At 37.7% G+C, this 24,464-nt stretch overlaps 1 protein-coding gene across 1 annotated transcript in view; it reads left to right on the top strand.

Annotated features, from left to right (window-relative positions):
• The window catches only part of DTHD1 (death domain containing 1), a 99,621-nt gene that overhangs the window by 53,670 nt on the left and 21,487 nt on the right, over window positions 1-24,464 (top strand). The window contains exons 10-12 of the mRNA XM_072737917.1: window positions 6,183-6,347; window positions 7,609-7,898; window positions 14,351-14,595. Of these exons, the coding sequence (XP_072594018.1) occupies window positions 6,183-6,347; window positions 7,609-7,898; window positions 14,351-14,595 (700 nt within the window). The remainder of the gene's footprint in view (window positions 1-6,182; window positions 6,348-7,608; window positions 7,899-14,350; window positions 14,596-24,464) is intronic.

The following is a 24,464-nucleotide window of genomic DNA, read 5'->3' as shown; positions in this document are numbered from 1 at the left end:
GTACATGCCATATCATACTATAGTATTATTAAATTATCTTTTCCATTTAGCATCACTCAGCACAAGTACAACATAGTAGGTGCTCAAAAAATGTTGCATGAATTAAATAAATTAATGAATAAATGTGTGGAAATGTAAATAGTATTAGTAATCCTTCTGTACTTTTTAACAACGTTAAGTTAGTATTTTATAATATGCTCTGTTGTTATTAGTGCGAGATATGGTAGATGCATTTTCTCTATCCAGTGGAACATAAGCCAGTAAAATGAGACCCTCTATTAGCTGTTTATTTAACATACTTTTACCATAGGGTGAAAACAGTTGAACATTTTCTATGGAAATAGGAACACAATGAAGCATTTCATTCTATGCCTCATAAAATAAAAAAGACAAAAACTAGCTGATCCAAAACATAGCTGATCCAAAACATAGTCTAAATATTAAGAATTAGAGGTCTTTATTCCATCACATTCCTTTATGTCTGAATGATTCCTGGAAAAAGACAAGAGTCATTTAATTATAAGCCAGGAAAGATTTCTTGACACTAATGAAAGGTGAAATTAATTTATTAAATAAAAACTTATACCATATTATGTAAGAAATATTTTAGAGAGTTAGATGGGAAAACATTTTGCTTTTGCAAAATGCCATGTCTGCATAATGCTATTGGTTTTAAGATTATCTTGTTCAAATATAATATGTGAGTCATACACAAGAATATTTGTAGGGGCACCTGGGTGGCTCAGTGGTTGAACGTCTGCCTTTGGCTCAGGTCATGATCCCAGGGTCTTGGGATTGAGTCCCACATTGGGCTCAGTGTAGGGAGTCTGCTTGTCCCCCAGCCGATGTCTCTGCCTTTCTCTGTGTCATGAATGAATAAATAAAATCTTAAAAAAAAGAATATTTGTAAAGTTGATGTGTCATATCACGTAAGAATAAAATAGACAAGTTGGTAAAACTACTATGTAACTTAAGAAATTGAAAAGAAACTATTCCCCAGAATAGCCAACACAGAAGAACAGAGTTGGAAAGGGGGCACTACCTGACTTCAGGACTCACTATAAAGCTCTAGTAATCAACGCAGTGTGGTATTGGTGAAAGACTAGGCAAATAGATCAATAGAGCAGAATAGAGATCCCAGAAGTAGATCTGCATATACATAGTCAACTGATTTTTGACAAAGGAGATAAGGCAGTGCAATGGAATAAACACAGTCTTTTGAACAAATGGTACTGGAACAAGTGGATGTCCATATGCCCCCCTCTCCCCCCCAAAAAAAGTCTAGACACAGACCTTATAATCTTCACATAAATTAACTCAAAATGGATTATAGACAGAAATGTAAAATGCAAAACTATAAAACTCCTAGAAGATAATATAAGTGAAAATCTAGATGACCTTGGGTATGGCAGTGACTTTTAGATACAACACCAAAGGCACAACACATGAAAGAAATAATTGATATGCTGGACTTCATAAAATAAAAAAAAATCTGCTCTGGGAAAGACAATATCGAGAAAATAGGATGAGCCACAGACTGGGAGAAAAATATTTTCGAAAGACACATCTGATAAAGGACTGCTTTCCAAAATATACAAAGAACACTTAACAATAAGAAACAAAAAACCTGATTTAAAAATGGTCCAAAGACCTTACCAGACACCAAAGAAGATCTATGGTTGGCAAATAAGGATCTGACAAGATGCTCCACGTATGTCATCACTGAGATGCAAATTAAAACAAAATGACACGTTGATACACATCTATTAGGAAGGCCTGAACCAGAATACTGACAACCTAAAATGCTGGTGAGGATGTGCAGCAGTGAGAATTCTTATTCATTGCTGGTGGGAATGCAAAATGGTACGGCTACTTGGGAAAACCGTTGGTTTCTTACAAAACTAAACACACTCTTTTCATAAGCACTTCTTGGTATTTATCCAAAGGAGTTCAAACCATGTCGACACTAACACCTGCATATAGATATTATAGTAGATTTATTTATAGTTGTGAAAACTTGGAAACAAACAAGATGTCCTTCAGTGGGTGAATGGATAAATAATATCCATACAATAGGAAATCACTCAGTGCCAAAAATAAATGAAGTCTCAAGTCAAAAAAACCAAGGAGGGATCTTAAATGTGCATTGCTGAGTGAAACAGGCCAATCTGAGAAGGCTACATACAATATGGTACATACTGTATGACATTTTGGAAAGGGCAAAACTATGGAGAAAGTAAAAAGATAAGTGGTTGCCAGAGGTTGGAATGCAGGAGGGACAAATGGGCAGAGTACAGAATATTCTGGGATCCCTGGTGGCTCAGCGGTTTAGCGTTTGCCTTTGGCTCAGGGTGTGATCCTGGAGACCCGGGATTGAGTCCTGCGTCGGGCTCCCTGCATGGAGCCTGCTTCTCCCTCTGCCTGTGTGTCTGCCTCTCTCTCCCTGTGTCTCTCATGAATAAATAAAATCTTTAAAAAAAAATAGAGAAGATTCTTAGGGTGGTGAAAACACTCTGCATGATATTATGATGGGTACAGGTTGTTCTGTATTTGTTCTAACCTATAGAATGTACAACATGAAGAGTGATTCCTAATGTAAACTATGGACTTTGGGTGATTATGATGTGTCAATATAAGTCCACCAATTTTAAGAAAAGTACCACTTTGATGGGGGATATTGATAATGCAGAGTCTATACATATGTGTGGGTAGGAGATAAATAGGAAATCTCTATATCTCCCTCTCAATTTTGCTGTAAGCCTAAAACTTCTATAGAAAAAAAAATTTAAAAAGGAACTATCCTCAAAAAGTTCCCAGCAATGTCTATTTCTACTTGTGGAACCTTGGAACAGATATTTTATTATCTTCAGAAAAATCTGAGTATCTTTAGTTGTGTGGCATTAAGGCATTTATCTCAGAATAACGTGTCGGGGCACTACTGGACCTGAGAAAGGCAGTCTGGAGTGGACATCTGTTGTGTTGTCGCACCAGCCACTTTATTTTTTGGGAATTGTATCACAAATTCTGGAAATTGTTCTTTCCATCTATGTGGATGTAATGGGAGTTCTCATGTTTTTCAATGTCCCTGTTAATTATAACTGAACACTTGACACAAATGGGGCAATTATAATTCCCTTAATGCCTGGAATCTTGATATGGAAAAAGTCTTGAACTCAAGAAATAGCATGGTCAATTATTCTTGAATAAACAAATTGATTTAATAAATGTTGATAATGTGTTATGGAACTCTTAGTACATCAGGATGTCCTGTGGAGTGTGATCAAGGGCTATTCACTTTAGATAATACTAGTGAAAACCTGCTAATAGCATATGGAGAAGGAAGAGTTTGTTTGCAAAGTTGTTAAGAACAGCTAGGATAAATACAGTTACTGCCAAATCATTTAATTTCAGGATGAAGTAGAACTATTATCACAACAAAGTCTAAATTTGAGCTAATGAATGTGTTAACTAGCTTTACTATAATAATTGTTTTACTATATATATATATATCTATTAAACCATCATGTTGTACACCTTAAACTTATACAATGCTATATGTCAATTACATCTCAATAAAGTTGGAAAAAATGAAATCTAATTTTGGTCCATATTTCAATAAGGATTCTTTTGAGTTCAAGTGTCAGAAAAGCAAACTCGAAACTTTAAGGAAAAAGGAATTCTTTGGTCAGGTGAATAAAGTCTGGGGATGTATTTATCTTTACCTTCCTCTTAAACCAGAAAGAACCTAGTCTCTCTCTTTTTCTTCTGCCTTCTTCTGTGCCAATTTCATTCTCTCACAGTCTTGTCCCTCATGCTGGTGAGATAACCACATCTTGAGAACTCCAGGTTCAGTGGAAAAGTAGAAGGTTCCCCATGGATATGCATAAGGGCCCTGAAAGTTATTCTCACTCTAGATCAGTTTCAAACCCATCATTGAACAGATCACTGGGACCAGAAGGAAGATGCCCTATACGGGGCAGGCTAGGCTAAGTTATGGGATAGCAACAAACTTGAATTCCTAAAGCTTGTTGACAACAATCTTTACATGTCACACATGCTTTGTCGCCATCAGAGGCAGGCTGCTTCTTGCTTATCCTCATCCCAGGACTCAGGCTGAAAGACAATCACTTTCTGGCTACGATCATGGCAGCAGAAGAAAAACCTTTGGGTAGATCCACATACGCAATTAAATGTTTGATCTCCAAATGTCCAAATGGCATTCATCATTCATTAACCAGAACTAGTTATGGCCCCACTCAACCTTAGGGACAGGAAGTGCAATCCTATCATGTGCTCAGACTGGAGGAAAATTGGATTTTTTTTTTTGGCTGTCTGTATTAATGAATGCCGAATGCACTATCTGCTTCAAGTTTTACACCCACTTGGACCTGGGAGTACGGTCAGTTCCACTACAGCTGAGAACTGATAGTTACCCACAAAACTTTAAGCAATTGGTAGAAAAAAAAAAAGTAAGAATTGTCATCAGAAAAAAAATCAATAATACATTTGATTAAGTAAGTTTCTAGTAAATGATCCAAGTTTGAATTTAGTTGAGCGTATCTTCCTGTGTTAATAAATTCAATTCCAAGCGTTACAAAATTTACAGTATTTGTGGTTTTAAAACAAAAGCCAAAAACTAAATGTTTTCAGTGGACATTTTAAATCTAGTTTAGCTCCTAATTTATGAGTCATAGGACAGCTCAACCTGTAAAAACTAAGGTGGTTTTGAAACCATAACTAATTCTATTCACAAATAAAGATGTGGGATTCACACGTACGTTTTACTCTGAGTAGCTAGCTAAAATGGTTCTGAAACCCTTGTGGGTAGTAGCATCTTGAGAGCAAGTTTTTTTTTCCTCTAAGATGTTTAGTATCAGGACTTTTCTTCTTTTGTGAGGAACAGATATCCATTTAAACGAATTCAAGAAAGGAGGAGCTTATTGTAAGACTGTTCCATCTCTGGGACTACATGGATTCTTCCTTTTATATATATAAATTTATTTCTATTATTGATGTTCAATTTGCCAACATATAGAATAACACCCAGTGCTCATCCCATCAAGTGCCCCCCTCAGTGCCCATCACCCAGTCACCCCCATCCCCTGCCCACCTCCCTTCCACCACCCCTACTTTGTTTCCCAGAGTTAGGAGTATTTTATGTTCTGTCTCCCTTTCTGGTATTCTTTCATCTTGATGTTTTCCCTTTTCTCTTTTAGCATTTCTTCTATCTTCCCTTTCTTAATAATCTCTCTGCATATTGTTTTCCTAATCCGGGGCACCTCCACTAAAGGACAACAGCGACAAGTTATAATTTCTGAGCCTCTTAGTCAAATTCTAAACAAAATGGATAAAATTTTCTGGGTGTTGAAAATTGGTTTGTGGTGAGTCAGTTCAGCTCTGGCTGGTGAAGGTAGCATGTGGTACATACAACCGCCCCTGTCAGGGGATTTGAGTGGAGCAGGTTAAAAAGGAAGAACTGGGCTAATTGGCGATGTCTACAGTAGGAAGTAGGATGAGAATATTAATGCCATTAATGCTTACTACAATTATAAGTGCTTTACAAATACTAATTTAGTTCTATGATATAGATATTGTTATGACTCTCATACTATAAACAAGGACATGGTGATACAGAGAGGTCAAATAACTTGCCCATCGTTGTATAGTTAATAAGATGCAGACCCACCCAGGACTTGAAAGTTGGCAGTCTTCCTCCAGAGTCTGTGGTTTTACCCATTAGGTTCCTCCACTACTCGTAACTCTCCTGAAGCATCTTGATTTACACCAGGGAGTTTATTAATGTTTTGGGGTTTCCCCTTAACTCTTTTTCCAGTAATAAAATGCTTCTCATTCTCCAAAGCTCATATCACATATTAACATTTTTCACTTTACAAGCTTCCCTGAGCACTTTCTTTCTGCCACTAAACCATCCTGCACATTTCCTGAATTACCTGCCACGCAGATCACCTTGTCCTGTATTTGGATACACAGTAATACTGTGAGCTTCTGCAGAGCAAGGACTATGTATTTCTTATCTTTGTATTCCTGGTGCATGGCGTAAGCACATAGAATACACTTAATGTATTGTTATTGGATTATTTACTTAATGAAGGAATAGATGCATTAAATAAGATTTATGCCACACAAATTTTACCATTTTCTCTTTTGCTACCATTATATAGGACAAAAAGCACGACCATAAGGAACCCTGGGAACAATGCCAGTGAATCTTTGAAATTACTGGGATTCAGAAGCCAAGAGAGTGGTTGGTTTGGGCTTGATGATGTTGTGGTGAGAAACATGCAGAGTGGCTTGATATCATTTGAATTGTGTGAACATTTAGAGAGGTAATACAATAGCAAACAATAAAAGTTGATGATATTATATTCTGATGATTTATAATTGGTGTTTACAGAAATGGAATTACAGGATTAAATTTTATTCCTCAAATAAGAGTATCAATAGTTCTTTAGGGTGTGCTTAAAATGTAAACCAGAACTGATATGAATATGCTATCCATAATTTCATTCATGAGAGTTTAAAAAGTGCTTTTGGAAACCACTCATAACTTAGATGTATTGTTTAAGATTCCTTTTAACTCCTAAATAGTTTTAAAATATCACCTTTAGTTATGAAATTCCATAAAGACAGTAATTTACTGCCCATACCATGCTCATCTCATAACTATGTATATGTAAACTGAATTTGTTATTTCTGTGTCCTCATTTGCTTTCTCATTTCCATGTTTCCTAGACAGTTCATTATGGAGAGAGTTTTAGACAGTTTTAAGGCTCATGAGGAGCAGACACTCATAAAGAGAAGGCAATCATATGTTTAAAGATAGTTTTTATTTTTAAGTGGAAGATCTTACATCTAAGAGTAAGATGAGGATTTATTGATTTATTGAGGGAGAACTCTTAGGTGAATCCTATAAGGGAATGAAAAAAACAAATAGAACAAGGGAATAAAGATTGGAAAACCTCTTCTTTTAATATATATCCCTGTGTCTGCATATTTCTATGTCCAGATTTTCCCTTTTTATGACACCAGTCATATTGGATTAGGGTATATCTAATGACTTCATATTAACTAGATTACCTTTGTCAAGACCCTATCGCCAAGTAAGGTCCCACTCCGAGGTACTGGGGGTTAGGCCTCCAACATATGAATTTGGGTAGAGGGGACAAAATTCAACTCATAACAATCCTTACCCCCTCGTGACAAAGACAAATAATTGTAATCCCCACTTAATTATGACATATACTCTTTGTCCTCTTGGTAGTAAATGGATTATCCTGATTATATTTCTCTCCTACAGTCCGAAGTATATGGTAATGCTAGTTAAAATATAATTTAAAATATGCTGCTATATTTAGAGCTGATCTGAGCCTGGCTGAATTTTTTGTCCATGAACATCTATTTAGAACTTGGTTTCCTGACTGCCAAAAGTTTCATTAAAGTCATTCATGAAGCTAACTGATTATCAGAATGCTTGATTTTGAAGAAAGCTTGGATGATAATGGCTCTTTTCTTGGGTGTTATTTGTTACCAGTGATATTTTTGAGATGGTATGTTTCTCTTACGTCGTGCCTCTTTGCTCCCATGCAGGTTTATTGTGCTTCATCTTTCTTCCAATGTGGAAAATAGTCATTTAGTTTCTTTTGTGAAAGCTCTAGAGGAGGCCATGCTCAGCACCACTGCCTGTGTCGTGCTGTGTCACCAGAAAGACAATCCACGTAGAGTAGCTATTCTAGTGGTGCCTTCTAAAGATTTAAACCAGGTGCTTCGGAACTTGCGCTTAGAAGCCTTCAGTGGTTCTCCAGAGCCATCACGCCGCTTCCGAGTAAAAGAAGGAGAGCAACTTCTTTTAAGATTTACTGGAAATATCTTTGCTTCAAGTAAGTAGGAAGACACCTTGTTGTATACTCTATGGGCTAACAGCCACAAACTTCAGAAAGAATTTGTGAAACTTTTCTTACTAAGGAAACTTCCAGAAAACTGAGCGGAGGCATTTAAAAAGTAGGAAGAGGAAAACACTTATTTTCTTCTTCCTTTCCAGTATCTTTCTTCTCTTATTAGGGGATGCATGGTCCCTTACAGGCAGACTCTAAGTGACATTCTGCTAGAAATAGCCTTCTCCATGATTACTGAGTCCAAGCTAGAATCATCTCTCTCACATACCAGTGCTGTTGTCTCCTAAAGAGTCCCCTGCTTCCACTATTAGCCATGTGAAATCTAATTCCACACAGCAACAATAGTGATTTTTTAAAATTATAGATCATACTTTATTACCCTGTCATTAAAATTTTACAGTTTTCTCTTATTCTACTAAAATCATATCCAAACTCTTTCCGATGTCCTATGAAGAATATAACCTGGGATCAGTGGACTCCCAAGAGATGTGTGCATAGAATATTCCAGTAAGATTATTTTACTTATACTTCCACTTACTTTGTGTATTTAAAAGACTACTCTGAGAAGCACTGAACAGATTTCACCAAACTCCCAAAGAGTCCATAGCACAAAAATGATTAAGAACTTCTGACCTAGATGACATATCCTGCTTGCCTCTCATCTGCATATTTATCTGGTGTTTTTTTGCTTCCCCTCTAAATCTTACAACACACTGGAATTATTTTATATATTCATTAGCTTACTTTTCAATCATATACTTATGTTCTTCCCTGGAATGCAAATTTCACAAGGAGGATGACTATGTCCCTCTTGCTGTGTACCCCTGAGCCTAGTTTAGCGCCTGGTACATCAAGAGCTTTCAGTAGGTACACAGTGAATGGGCAAGTATATGGCAATACTAAGAAAAACAAACAGCATGAATGCATATGAAAGGTTGTAGGATAAGGGAGGAAAAGTGAGAGAATAGATAAGACAAAGAGGTCAAAGGAGATGAAGAGAAAGAGAAAAGGAAGAAAAAGCAGAACACAGAGAGAAAGCAGCTGTGTGAGAGAAGAGATTAAAAAAGATTTTTGGAGAAGTTGCCATCCCAGCAATTTCTTTTTTATGAATTCAACCACTCGCCTCTGTAACTTCTTTCCTTGAGGTGGAATAGACTCTGACAGGTATGCATGTAAAAGTGAGGTGGAGGCGAGAATTCAGGCACGGGTTTTGTGGGTATTTCTGGCCCAGGAATCTTGTGACAGACTTGCCTAGAAGAAATATTTTCTGTTCACTTATAAATTGATACAGATCTCATTGATTTTGAATGATGCCTATTTTCTCTCTGATTCTGGAAATTAAGCCAAGCTCCACTGGCTCTTTGTTGTCACAAAAATGATGCAGCTTGAAGCTGAGGCTGCCATCATTTTCTGGCATCTCAGAAATGAGACCCAAAGTGTCCCAACGTGAACTGTCTTTTCCACTTCCCCATTCAGCATCCCAGCCATCTGAGTCAGCTGGCAGGACTTAGTCAGTGACAAGGGTATCAGAAAAAGGGAAAGGGAAGGGTGGGGGAGGGGAAGGAAGGTAGAAGAGACCACTTTCTACTTGGCTTCCAAAGCGGAAACCACAGTGTCCAACCCGGGACAATCTCTCTAAGAAGAGAGTCCAAAACTGGAAGTGTCCCACCCGAACTAATGATGCCAGTGATTTTCCTGTAATGCTTGGGACAGCAGCTGTGTTTACCAAGTGCCCTAAATGGGAGTGAGTTACTGTGCTTCCCCTAAGCAATGGTACCCAGTCATTATTGCCTGTAATGGGGAAGGGGGAGCATAGGCTGAAAGAAGAGTGCCTGAGGCTAGCGAGCCTCTGTGCAGTTCCTCCACGTAAGGAATGGAGAAGAGCTCGTCTCCACCAGAGGGAATGAATCAGGCGGGGTGCCAGGCTTGTTTCTGCTTTGCGCCTTTCTGCTCAGATCTGTGGCCTCCCTGGATTTATCTCCATTTAAAGAGCAAGGTTGTCAGGAAAGCACTGATACCTCATCCTTTCTTTAGAGCCTGTGATAGTCTCGGTGAGTCTCAAAGCCATACAACCAGATAATGTCTGCCCTGAGGGTTCTCCTCCCCTCCCATCTACCCCACCCACCTCCAGGTACCTCCTCCTGTATTTTCATATCTCACCTTGATGATCGTGTTTAGAATAGTGTTCCCATCTTTCCTGATTATGTCAGTTCTTATCTTACTTTTTCAGATCTTAAGGGAGTTCTCTTTTGTGTACATGACCATAGATACAATTTTATTTATTCACTTAATTATTTGATCAGCATCCATTTCTCTGACTACCATCCCTTGAGAGCGGGTCCTGTCCTGTTGGTGGGCACCATTCAACCCCCAGCATCTAGTACAGTGCCTGACACTTAGAAGGTAAAATATTTGTTGGAAGAATGGAAGACAAAAACTTGGGAAAGAACTTAACAGTATAGAATTATGCAATTTAAAACTTCCATTAATGGATTTAATGACTGCCCTTTGAGCAATGTCAACATTTTAATATTTATTTGTATAGAATAGGGATGATTCTTTTGAGTGAGGTCATGGGCCATGTACTTTATTTCTCCTTCTAAGAGAAAATAAGATAGCTGTTCCCCTGGGTTTTTTATTTTAACCTTTGGTATCCTTCTCAACATAAGCTAGAGTATGCTTTCATTCTCCAGGGTAGAGCTGTTAGTTAATTTAGCACTTAAATTTCCTAGTGCATGTCACCTAAACCCTCAGTGCTCACAAAATGCAGAAAGTGCCAGGAAATAGGCAGAAAAATTTTGATATAATGAGACTTTAGCAAGACACATAACATCTAGTCAAAGTTGCCTTGAGTACCCTTTGACCAAGGGAAGTGACTTTCCCAGAAACATGTGTAAGATGTTAGAATGACCACCCTTGGGATGCCTGGGTGGCTCAGAGGTTGAGCGTCTGCCTTTGGCCCAGGGTGTGATATCAGGATCTGGGATCAAGTCCTACATTGGGCTCCCTACAGGGAACCTGCTTCTCCTTCTTCCTGTGTCTCTGTCTCTCTCTCTCGTCTCTCATGAATAAATAAATAAAATCTATATATATATAAAAGACCAACCTTTTAGTCATTCAACAGAAATTCTGTGCCCTTGTGTATACTTTTCTATTGGAGGGAGACAGAGAAGCAAATACGTATATAAGATGTGCAGTGTGATGGGGGAAAAGTGCCTCATGGATGAATAAAGAAAGGGCAGAATATCAAGAGTCTTAGAGGGAGTGGCAAGGTTGCAATTTTTTTTTTTTTTTAAAGATTGCCAGATGCCCCACAGAGTTGCAATTTTAAATAGACCCATGAAGGAGGACCTTTTTGTGAAAGTGACATTTAAACAGAGACTCAAAGAAGGTAAGAAAGGAAACCAAAATCCTATCTCAGGGGAGTTTGTCCCAGGATGACGGATTGCAAGTGCCACCGAACAGAGGCAGATGTGTGACTGACCTGTCTGAGGAACAGCAAGGAGGCTGAAATGGGTGGAAGAGCGGGAGTGAGAGGACAGTTGGGGGGGAGGAGGTGAGTACTGACTGTTCCTTGATGGTCATAGCAAGGAGTTTGCTTTTCATTCCAAGGAAAATGGGGAGCCAGATTGTTAACAGAAGAGTCACATGATCTGAGTTAGAGTATAGAATAGATTCTCAGCACAGTTATAATCTCAGAGGCAAAAGAATAATTGGGGAGATGAGTTAAGGAGCCATTGTAGTAAACCAAGCAAGGGATGATGCTGGCTTACAGGTAGAGGTGGTGGAGATGTGTTAGACTACAGAAATACCCTGAGCCAGTGGTTCTTATAAAATCCTTCTGGTTCCCCATTTTGCTAGTCTTTCACTTACTCATCTGACTTTTCTAAGCAAAAGTAAATATTTCCACATTTGTACTTTCTATGTCATCTTTGAAAAATATTCCAATTCTCCTCATTGAGAAGGAAATACGCTGTCAGAAGGTGCATCCAGTAACTTATTGGTATACTTATTAAGTATTTCTTCATGTGAGAAATACTTATTGAACAGCTACTATTTCAAGGTCTTCTAGGAACTATATTACATAATATATCGAGGACAAAGAGGTTCTCAAAAGGTCAACTGATGGTAGATTTCATAATTTGGTATGTAATAAATGAATTTTACTTTTACTTCTCTAATGCCAATGTGAGAGAGGAAAAAGTAGAGTAGTGAAATTTCTTTGCGCTCTCTGTTCTTTTTAAAATTTTTTTTCTGTGACAAGGGATATTCCAATTATAGTGCTATATCTTGGCAACAATGAACTTCCAACTTAAAAAGAATTATGCTATTTATAAGACTAAGATCATGCTATTTATTACTAGTGAATCCTCAACAATTTCATCTTTATTCATATATATAAACATGACTGTTGGAGATTTACGTTATAGATCTCTATTTTAAAAAATTAACTGGCAATAAGAGGCAGATAAATTTAAGATCTAATTTGAACCAATGTAGCTATGCCTCACTCTCAGTCTTTATATCCTGCATCTAAATTATTCCTTATGAGTAATTGTGTATTTAGCAAGGAGTATTTTCAGAGGATAGAAGGAGAAATTTATTAGGTTGTATTCTATTGGGACCAAAGTAGCAACTCTAGTAGCATGGAGCAGAACTGCCAGATACGATTCCAGTGATCTAGAAACTCTAATTTATCTAATTTACTATGACATTTCAGTGATTCCAAACACTTTTCTTCTCTTTCTTTTTCTTTCTTTCTCTCTCTCTCTCCCTCTCTCTCTCTGTTTTTGTTTTGTTGTGTTTTTTGGTTGTTTTTGTTTTTGTTTTGTTGTTGTTTTTTTTTGTTTGTTTGTTTGTTTGTTTTTTTACCAGAGTGAAACTCTTTTAAGAGTTTGTCATTCCTTTCCTATGATGGCTTGTCATTCCTTTCCTATGATGTCTTAGGAATCATTCTGTTCAGGGAGCCAAGATGCCTCTAAAATATTAACTTATGTAAAGGGACATACTCCAACATCTTTCATAACTTGGAGTCACTTAAATCCTAGATTTAGCTATTCTTTAGAGATTCACCAAAATGACCTCTAGCAGTCCAACAGGAGGAAAAATATTGGTGTCATCTACATCTTTCACTGAATCCTTATTTCATGGGAAGGTTTTCCATGAGGCAGAGCTCTGAGTAGCCAATCTTCGGGTTTCTAGGAATAGGAGGTAGTTGCAGTTTTGATATAAAGGCTTTTGGTTGATATTAAAAAAAAAAATAAGTGGGTTGTTTTTTATCATACAAATTTAAACCAGTTGAAAAATTCTGCTTCTTTCTTATCATTTGCTGTTACTACTATCCTCTATCAAGCACTGATTATGTACTAGGCCCTTGTGCTGATCAATTTATCCATATTATTTCTTTTCATTCCCAGAACAATCCTAGGAGGTAAGTTTTATCTCTCTTGTTTTAAAGATAAGGAAGTGAGGCCTTGAAGAAGGTCAGAGATGTGAAAGGACTGGATAAATATTACAGCGTAGATAAAATAGTTGGGCAGCCTTTGGATCTGGCTCTTTAAATTTGAAACATACTATCTTAACTGCTAGAATAGTTTATCTTTAAATTTTGCTAAGGGTAATGCAGACATAAAGGGGCAGTGTCTGTTTGCCATTGCAATGACAGGGTAAATTGTCGCGGTAAAACCCCCATGAGTAAAAAGTTATCTTCATTAAAGCTCTAGTATTTTCAATGAGCAGTTGAGAAGATATACCCTTATTTGGGGGGAATTAATCAGATTTCAGTAGAAATGTCATTAATAGGAATCTAGTTGCTGTTTCATTTTGAAATTTTGCTAAAACATTTCTATTTCTGTGATAGCGGAAATGTTTTGCATCTGCGCTGCCAAATAAGGTAGCTACTGGACATACGTTGCTATTGAATATTTGAAATGTAACTGAGTGACTGAGGAATTTATTTTTAGTTTTATTTGATTTTAATTAATTTCACCTTTAATTTTAAAAGCCACATGTTGCTGGTAGCTACCATACACCTAGAATGCCTGTTGTGAGGTCATGATAGTGTACCATATGCTACGAGTAGTTAGGGGAGAGGAAAAAGACAATTATCGAAAGGTAAAAATAATTTTCCAAATACAGGAAGAACTGAATATTTCCAATAGTTTTTTGTTATAGCAAACTGTAAGGGAAAATGAAAATCAAAAAGTATTAGTTCTAGGAGCAACCAGAGAGCAACAGGCCCATTACAGGTAAAAGAGATCGTTTTAGTAATCTGTCTGCATTCTCAGCCTACTGTTTCTTATCTTTTGGCAAAAGGCAATGCTACCAAAAAAGCTTAAATTGTATTAAAAAGTGAAATAATTATTTGGATTTTAAAGAAGTAAATAAGACCAAGTGGCATATTTTTATAGTAACAAATGTATTTTACTTCTTTTTAGGCAATGGGAAGGATTATGGAAAGGATTACAAGCTTATTTTTCATTTACAAAGAAAACCCAGGCTGGAACTCCAAATCAAAGAGGTGGATGAATTTGGAAACTATAGCTGCCCTCATTATAAGGGCGCCATAGTAGTTTATAAAATACCTAAAGAAAAGGTAGTCCACAACTTGGATCAATCTCTTTTACCTGATGAAAACCATGATCAGATGCCAATTTGCAAACTACCACTGAAATTGCCAAAGGTAGGTAATTTTACTTCCCTAATTACCACACTTTGTTAATTCTTCATAATTCTCTACCACAATCTACACTTCAGGCACAGGGATACTTAAGGTTAAAAAGAAAGGCAGGTCTAAAATTGAGAAGGAAAGAGTGGGTGGCTGCAATTTCAGAGTGATAAAATACATATCAGGATTTTCACTTACTTTCATATAGACTTTCTAACAGGAACAATTCAAGTTGACCTGGTCCTGATAGTGTGTTCTTAGTAATTATGGAAATGATGTCATTTATTTTCTCTAACTGCATCGGAATAACTGGAAAATCATTTATGAAAATACTGAATATGCTTCAGTGCACCACACTGAAGTGTTTAGTAAAAGTCATGTGGTGAGCAGGAAAACAACTTAACATTTTCATCCAGACTTATCAAATCCTGCACACTTGTTTTTATTTATTTATTTTTTAAGATTTTGTTTATTTATTCAGGAGAGACACAGAGAGGGAGAGAGGTAGAGACATAGGCAGAGGGAGAAGTAGGCTCCCCGCAGGGAGCCCAATGTGGGACTCAATCCCAGAACCCCGGGATCATGCCCTGAGCTAAAGGCAAATGCTCAACCACTGAGCCACCCAGCCGTGCTGCACACTTTCTTTTAAGAGTAAATTACTCTTGCCTAAAATTCCTATTCTTATCAGAAGGTAGGATTGAATCAGTGAGGATGACGGAACATAAGAGACTCCTACCTCTGGGAAACCAACAAGGGGTAGGGGAAAGGGAGGTGACTGGGTGACGGGCACTGAGGGGGGCACTTGACGGGATGAGCACTGGGTGATATGCTATATGTTGGCAAATTGAACTCCAATTAAAATTATTATTATTAAATAATAATAATTATTATTATTATAAAGAAGGTAGGATTGAATTGTTTCTCCAAATAGGCCAAATAGTCTTATTACTGTACATATTCTTATCTTTAATGATCCAGGACATAGCACTTTCTAAACTATAGTCTTAATGAGAAATATAATTGAAAAATTCATTTTATCACTCCAAAGAGTGAATTTATTCTTTTAAAAAATATTTTATTTATTTATTCATGAGAGACACACAGAGAGAGAGGCAGAGACACAGGCAGAGGGAGAAGCAAACTCCACACAGGAAGCCCGATGTGGTACTTTATCCCGGATCCTGGGATCACGCCCTGAGCCAAAGGCAGACCCTCAACTGCTGAGCCACCCAGGCATCCCATGAGTGAACTTATTCTTTAAAGATGCTAGAATTATTTTTTTGTGTCCTTGCTTTTTGTGCTATGAATACCAGAAATATCTTTTCCATATTATTAGATTTTGTACTGATTTTTTAAAGATTTTATTTATTTATGAGAGAGAGACAGAGAGAGGCAGAGACACAGGCAGAGGAGGAGCAGGCTCCATGCAGGGAGCCCAATGTGGGACTCCATCCCGGGATTTCAGGATCACGCCCTGAGCCGAAGGCAGGTGCCAAACCACTGAGCCACCCAGGGATCCCAATTTTATACTGATTTTAAGTTAATTAGTTAATGAAATTCTGAAAAAGAGTATGTGCTTTTCAGAGCATTGTGAAAAATACAGAGACACAGAGGATAATACATGCCCTAAAACCGTGTTGTCCCAAATGATAGCCACTACCCATTATGTGTCTATGGAGCACTTGAAACATGGCTAGTCTCAACTGAGATGTGCTGTAAGTGTAAAGTACACACTAGATTTGAAAGAGTCAGTAGGAAAAGCATAAAATAAGTTGTTGATCATTTGTTTATATTGATTTTATGGTAAATTATATTATCTTGGTTATGAGGTTAAAGAAAATATATAATAATAATATATAGAAATAATAGAATACATTCTTACTTAACCCCATAAAATTAATTTCACCTATTTAAAAAATTTGTTTTGTCTAACTAGAAAATTTCAGATTACCTATCAGTCTCAAAATATATTTTTATAGGCCAATGTTTCTCTAAGTGATTTATAATGTAGCAGAGTATGTAAAACATGTACAGTGAATCCTTGAACAACTCAGGAGTTAAGGGCACCAACCGCTGCATAGTCAAAAGTCTGAGTATAACATTGGACTCCCACAAAACTGACTCTTAATAGCCAGCTCTTGACCAGAATCTTTACTGATGACATAAACAGATGATTGACCCATATTGTATGCTACGTGTTTAATATATTGTATTCTTATCACAAATGAGAAAAGTACATTATTAAGAACATCATAAGAAAATAAATTTATACTAATGTACTGTATTTATTTTTTAAAAAAATCAGTGTATAGGTTGACCCATGCATTTCAAACCTGTGTTCTTCAAGAGTTGACTGTATACAAAAATCACCTTGTAAGACAACAAATGATTAGACAAATGGGATAAACTGTACTAACAGTTGTTCAGAGGAGGAAAATAGCTCTTCTGGAAGCTGGTGCTGGTAGAGATTTCATGGTAGGTAGAGCATTTTATCTGAGCTTTGTAGTTGGTAGGAATTTGGTCAATGGAAATGAAGAAAAAATATGTTATGGCAAATTGGAATAAATTGGACTGGAAGTAGTAAGTATAGATTAGCAAGGATTCATAATTCTTATAGTGACCATTATAGTAATTTCTAATGTCTCTCAAGTGTTTTACATGCCCTATATAACTAAATCCTCACATGAGACATTATAACTGTTCTTATTTTGTAGGAAACAGGTGTAGAAGTTTTACTCAGCTTGCTCCCTGTCCCGTAGCTAAATAAGTCTCTGAGCTAGGATGCAAACACAGAGGATCAGCTTCCCACATGTCTGCTGTTGTCTCTGTAGCAGATAAAACCACGATTTAGGTAAACTCAAGGATATAAGATGGATTTTAGGACTTCCATGTTCACCCCGAAGCTCTGTAATAATTTCATGAGTATTATTTGTGAGTGTAAAGGTGATGGGACAATTATATAACAAATGATATGACATAGGTTCTGGCCAAACTGAAAGTAGCCATAACAGCTGAGGTGCTGTGCTGTAGAGACACTAATTCTTTACTTGCTGGTTTGGTGGAGATTCTAGGGTTCCTGGAAGGCATATGTAGGGTAGCAGAGTCTATTAAACCACTTATACTTAAAATTATATTTGAGAACAGTATAGCTAGCTGTATAAGTGTATACCCACGATCAGTTTTTCCTCTGTGCATTTTCATTTCCATCTTAGGGACTTTGCATCTGTTGCTCACTACACTTGAGGCTCTTCCATCAGATCATCATGTAGCTGGTCTTTATCATTCTAGTTTCAGCTCACATATCACCTCCTATTGTTATTCCCCCATCTCTTTAACCCATTAGCCTTTTAAAATTTACCTTGTAACCCTCACCATTAATTTAAATGATTAGATTTATATATTTGTTCATATATTTTCCATTTGTCTTTCTTTGCCTCTTGACAAAACAAGCTCCAAGGACTTTGTCACTTTGTTAGGACTGTACTGTCAGTGATTAGAACAGTGCCTGGCACATCATAGGTTCTTTAAATATTTGTGACTAGATGAATGAGGGGAGGTCTGTAGCATTCATTAGAATCTAAAGATTTAGGGACACCTGGGTGGCTCAGTGGTTAATTGTCTGCCTTTGGCTCAGGGTAGGATCCTGGAATCCCAGGATTGAGTCCCACATCAAGCTCCCTACATGGAAATGCCTTCTCCCTCTGCCTATGTCTCTGCCTCTCTCTCTCTCTCTCTCTGTGTGTGTGTGTGTGTGTGTCTCATGAATAAATAAATAAAATCTTTAAAAAAAAGAATCTAAAAACTTAAGTTTAAGAACTATAGGCCTAATGGAATACTCAAATTCTTTTGGGCCAGTGGTTTGCAGCCTTATTTACAATTTACAAACACTTAGCTGACGGAATTGATTTGGATCTACATGAAAATTTGAGAGCAGAGGAAGGGAACATTGGGAGCGTTCTTCAGGTAGCTCAATTTATCACATTACTTCCTAAGCTCATCCTGTTGTTCTGTTGCTCTAGAGACACTGGTGGGAGAGAAGTAAGTGGGCTGTTGGAATTCTCCAGCAGGAGGTAGTCAGGGCTGCACTGTGATGATGGCAAACAATGGAAAGAAAGCCCCTTATGTAAGAGAGGACAGACTTGAGGTCCAAAATGTGACACAAATTTAGCTTTCAGTTTTCAGTGTTTTCTCTTTTGCCAATTTGACTTCATGAATCAATGAGCCAAATTAGCCAAACTAGACGGTTTGGGATTTTATATAGGTTTTGCTCAATAAAAGTCTGTATGCATGATTGTCCAGGCCTTTTGCATAAGCTTGATTCTAGCAAACCATTCCTCTCCTGCTTGCCTGAACAAATCCTACTGGTCATCCCTCACAGCTCTGCTGAGGTGGACTTCTCCCAGGAAGCCTTCCTTGACTTCCTCTTTCATATCAATTTCAGTGTGTTTGGTGTGTGTTCCCACAACACCCTGTACTCTCCCTATCACTGCTGTTACCGGATTTTATTATAATTATTTATTATAATTACATGTTTCCCAGTAGTCAAATATTTCTCAATCTTTTCATTTGTTTTTGCCCTCCTAACAAGTCTTTTTAGACATTTTCCCTCTAGTCAACCCTCCCCATTAAATTTTAATATCACAGATATACAATAGGTATATTTGTATTTTATATTTTAAAAGTGTAAAGTCTTTTCAACTTGCCCAAGAGTGAATTTTCACTCTGTGAGGGTGATGTTACCCTGGTTGGAAATGCATGCAATTGTTTATCCAGGCACATATATTGTCCTATTCAACTTACATTGCTAGTGCCAGGCATATAGTACATGCTCGATAATTATTTGTGAATAATTAGATGAATGAGACAATTTCTTCAAATCTTAAGATTGTTTAGTCTTGATACTGATAGTCTTGAAATGATATTGGCATGTTTAAACATAGTACGTTTTACACATCTGCTGGCTTTATCAATCTATTGTTCACACCCATTGGGCCTTTCTTTTTTTTCTTCCAGATACATTTGTTTAGGGCTTTCCAGATTCACCCTTTTGGCGCTTTATCATGCTTAAGTGTTTACTAGTTTTTTGGGTTGAGAAAAAAATCTGTGGCTATAGAAAATTTTCCCTCTTTTCAAACTAATATATCTAAATGGGAATTGAAACCATAACCTTTAGTTTGTAAGAACAGATTCCTTTCATAAAGTTAAGAATTAAAAAAAAAATTTGACCTCAGCTTCACAGTATTAGAGTATGTTATTTTTCAGGAAATGAAAGTAGCCCTATAATATGGAGCTTAGCATTAATGAGCACTATGGTATCCACACATTTGTACATGTAACATAAATTAGGTGAAGGCATTTGTCAAAATTAAAAGTGCTTTTCACACAGAAGACAAGCAGTAAATATTTATATACATGTATATAGACAGAAACATATGCATTCACATACACGTAATGATAATGTTTGACCTTAATGTCCTGTCTGATTTCCAGAGATGTGAGAACACATCATCCATTACTTCATGCTTGTGTGTCTCATTCCTCAGCCTACATATCCCATTCATTCATGTGTTAATCCATTCAACAAACGCTTTTTGCATCCCATGGGCCAGACATACCGTAGCGTTCCTTTATGTATGGTCTCATTTTCCCCATACCTCTCCACAGACTATTGTCAACTCAGAGGGCAGAATGAGCCTCTAAACCATCAGTCAGATCATTTCCTGACTCTGCTCCAAACCTGCCACAGCTCCTCGTTTCACTCAGAGTAAAAGACTGTGTATGAACTCGATTCTCATTGATTCTAGGACCTTCTCTCCTATATGTTTCACTTACTCAACTCTAGCCACAATGACCCTCTTGCTGTTCTAGGGACTTGCCACACATGCTTCTGCTTCAGGTCCTTAGGTTAGTGGTTCCTCTTGCCTGGCATGTTCTTCCATCCATCAGATGCCAACAAGACCAACACCCTCATCTCCTTCAATTCTTTGATGAAATTTCACCTTCTCTTTGAGACCTACTCTGATTCTATTTCGTGTTGCAATCTACTCCTACACACACAACCGGACACTCCTAATCCTCCTTAACTTCCTCTGCTTTTTTCCTTTCCTCTGAAGCATTGGTACCATCTAACATTTATTTCTTTGTTTATTACGTTTATCATAGGAACACTACTACTTCACAACTACAACACAAGCTCCTTGATGGCAAGAACCTTTATCTGTTGTTCATTGCTGAATTACAAGGCCCTAGAAGAGTGCTTGCCATGGGTTTGGTGGTCAAATAGTGTTTGTTGAACGAATGAATTAATAAATAGAACTTTTAACTTATTTCATTTTTAAAAAGATTTATTTATTTGTCAGAGAGAGAGAGAGTACAAGGAGGGGAAGCAGAGGACAGAGGGAGAGGGAGAAGCAGACTCCCTGCTGCTCAGGGAGCCTGATGGGCTCGATCCCAGGACACTGGGTAGATGTCCTACCTTCAAGTGAACCGAAGGTAGATGCTTAACTGACTGAGCCACACTTAGAGCTTGTATTTTAAATACTCAAAGTGTGAAGTGCAAAATGAGAAGTGTCAAGAAGGAAAATAAATTAGCATCAGAGGACTGACAAATTTGCAGTGTATGCTTACGGATGTGATAGCCAGCACAGGATTCACTGTGGAGTGCCTTCCGGGCTGAAGGGTAACTGACAGGAAATTCACCCTGCCAGTGTGGCCAAGAGAGCACTGATGAGGCAAAAAGCAAGTACCCAGACTGCCATGGGCATGAAGTTTAATCAGAGACTCCCTGGGGGCACTTGGGTGGCTCAGTGGTTGCACATCTGCCTTCTGCTTAGCATGATCCCGGAGTCCTGGGATCAAGTCCTGCATTGTCTCTCTGCCTGTGTCTCTGCCTCTGCGTTTCTCATGAATAAATTTTTAAATTTTTTTTAAAAAGGGACTCCCTGGCAAATGCTTAGGGGAGGGGCAGAGACAGGCGATTACTTTAGTTTTGAATGGAAAAAAAAGGTCCTTGTGATAATTCACATTTCACAGGTGATCTTGTGAAAATGGTCACAAAATCAGTACACGTGAAAATGTATGGTGGAAAAGAACCTTGATTTATCTCTAAGTCTTTCCTAAGTTGTGCTTCAAGTTTCCTGCTTTTACAAAATATTCAAGTGAATTCAGCTCACACCATATCTATTTGCACTTTGGCAGCAGCAAGGCAAGTTTCATAAAACTCTCAAAGATTTTTTTTTTTAGGTGGAAGGAAGTGGTGTGTGCGTCTTAGTGTGCTTCTGAAATTGCGTCACATAGGTGATTGTGCCATTTGGTTATTTGCGCTAGGTTGAGTTGTGACTGCCTTTTATTCTTCCTGTCTGCGTAGAGGTTTTGCTTTGAAGGAGAGAAGGGCCCTGGGTCTGGTGGCTGCTTCTGTGGAAGTCGGTCAGGGGCCCTCTTTTCCCAGTCATATCTACCCTACATATTTATGTAAGCCATCTGTTGACCCAAGTTTTGCTTTAGCCTGAACTTCCTCTTTTTTTTAAACTGAACTCATGACATGTGATTTCTAGTAAATAATGATACTGCTTCAACACTTACTCTCTTACCACATTAAATAACTTGCTTTGTCAAAGGGAGGAAGCGGGCCCAGGCTGGCGGGCCATTTACTCCCCAATCCCTACCTTCTCAACCCTTTGGACTTCCACGGCCATCCCCCTGCCCTGTCAGGAATGTTTTCTTTTTTTTAATATGATTTTTCCCCTAAGTGTATGAAATACTAAAGAATAATCTCAACTACATACATGAGAAGATCAGAAGTGATGGGAAATGTTTGTATTCACGGGCTCTTTAATTCTACTTAGGTTTTTTAGTTGTAATAATTTGCAAAGTTATTTTAAGGTTCAAGAATGACATGGAACTTCATATACCATTGCTAGCTATGAAGAAAGCAGATTTTACCAGGTGCATGCTTCTTAAATAAAACTGGACATGAGAAATCAATTTTGTTGGCTTGTGTGTGTGTGTTTGGCAGGGGGTGGGGAGGGGAAGGGGAGGCATCATGAACCTCATGGTGATTTTGGAATTTTCCGTAGCTTAGTTTCATGCTTTCTACACTAGAGTTAATTATAATAACATGCATGTAGCTTTATGCTCCACCTCTATCAATTATGGAAGAAAGTCACTAAAATCTTGGTAAGTAGAGATATTGTGTCATTTTTTTTTTTTTAACCTGTGAAATTTTTACAAAGCCTTCTCCCTCTTTCCAATGCAGCAGTTCTGGCTCCCCTTGGCTCTTCCTTGACATGCCTTCCATGCCTGCAATCTTACCTTCTTCTAAGCCATCAGAATGACCTTCAAAGATAGCCTTGACCAGGCCACTGAAAAATCTACTATATATTTCACGTGAGACATTTAAGGAAGAAAATGATCAAAACTGATTTAGTTAGAAACTAAATCAAAACTGATTTAGTTAGAAACAGGATCCTTTTTTGGAAGGAACTTTGCCCACTAATTAAATCAGAAGAGAAACTTTCCCTTCTCTGGCTGCTCTCCTTCCTCTTTAACTACCCTACCCTTTTTCCTCCCCACCCTTTTTTCCTTCTCCCTGACTCTTCCCCATCTCTTCTTCCTTCTCACCTCTCCTCTTCACTCCTCCTCCTTCTCTCTTCATCCAAGGGAAGGTTTTCTCTGCTCAGCAGGTGGTATAACTACCACCTGGAGTTGTGTCCCATACTATTCAAGAATTCTTTTACAAAGGAAGCAGATAAATTCTTCCCTCTCTGAGAAAATTTTAATAAAAGAACTAATTGATATGTTCAGTTCTCCTAAAATCCAAACATTTAGTACATAAAAAATGATGTTTGTTAATTCAATCAATTTCTATTTGGTGAACTCCAACTGTAATGTTTTCCTGTAGAAATATCAGCCAACCTGTCAATGAACAAATACTAACTAAATGCTAACTATACGTGAGGTATTATGTAGGGCCTAAAAGATGATAGTAATATTAGACTCAAAGTCCCAGCTTTAGGAAATTACAATCCAGTTCAGGAAAGAAAGCATAAATACTCTAAAAGTTACAAAACAATGCTGGAGATAAATAATAGTTGAATACAATAACCTAGGAATATCACAGGACAGGAACTGATGATTTGCTACAAATGAATGACCAAGATAGTAAGTGCTAGGTCATTTCAGAGAAGGGAATGATTCCTGTGGCTGAGGTGACCCAGACACTTCACAGAGCGGGACACATGTAGAGAATGTTTATGTTCTGGAAAGGAATAGGGGAAGAGGCAGTGGGTTCCACACAAGAGGGGATGGCATGAGCTGAAGCTTTGAACTGGCAAAGCCTAAGATATGTTTCAAAAAAGGACAATGTGTAGATCTGTGTGATTGGAGTGGAAGAAATAAATTGAGTGGAAATAAATTGGGGAAAGATTATAGAGGGCTTTGAAAGCCTTGTTACATCAACCAAATATCTCTGTGTAGTTGTTATAGCTTAGGGCCTTCTGTCAAAAGGATATGATTGATTTCATGATACAGAGAACATATGTGAAGCAGAGAGTAAACGAGAGATCCTTAGCATATGAGCAAAACAAACAAACAAAATCTCTCAGCCACTGGTATTCTTGAGATGTGTGGCTGTAATGAGGAAGGAGAAGGAGGTATCTAATTAGTTTATAATTAAGCTTATCCTTTATAAGTAATGGCAAGCCATTGGAAAATGCTAACCGGGAGGGGGACATGATCAAATTTTGTTAGCATATCATTGTGGCAGTCTGTAAGGATAATTTAGGTGAGCTTAGCAAGAGTACAAGAAAGGACTAATGCAGTAGTCCATGGGAGAGAGGGTGTTGGCTTGATGTTGTGAAGCCCATGGCTTCAGATGGCAAGCAGAG

The sequence above is a fragment of the Vulpes vulpes genome, chromosome 14, assembly GCF_048418805.1.
Source record: "Vulpes vulpes isolate BD-2025 chromosome 14, VulVul3, whole genome shotgun sequence".
NCBI classification, from domain to species: Eukaryota; Metazoa; Chordata; class Mammalia; order Carnivora; family Canidae; genus Vulpes; species Vulpes vulpes.
Note: the sequence above shows the minus strand (reverse complement) of the source record. Positions and strands in the feature narration are given on the sequence as shown.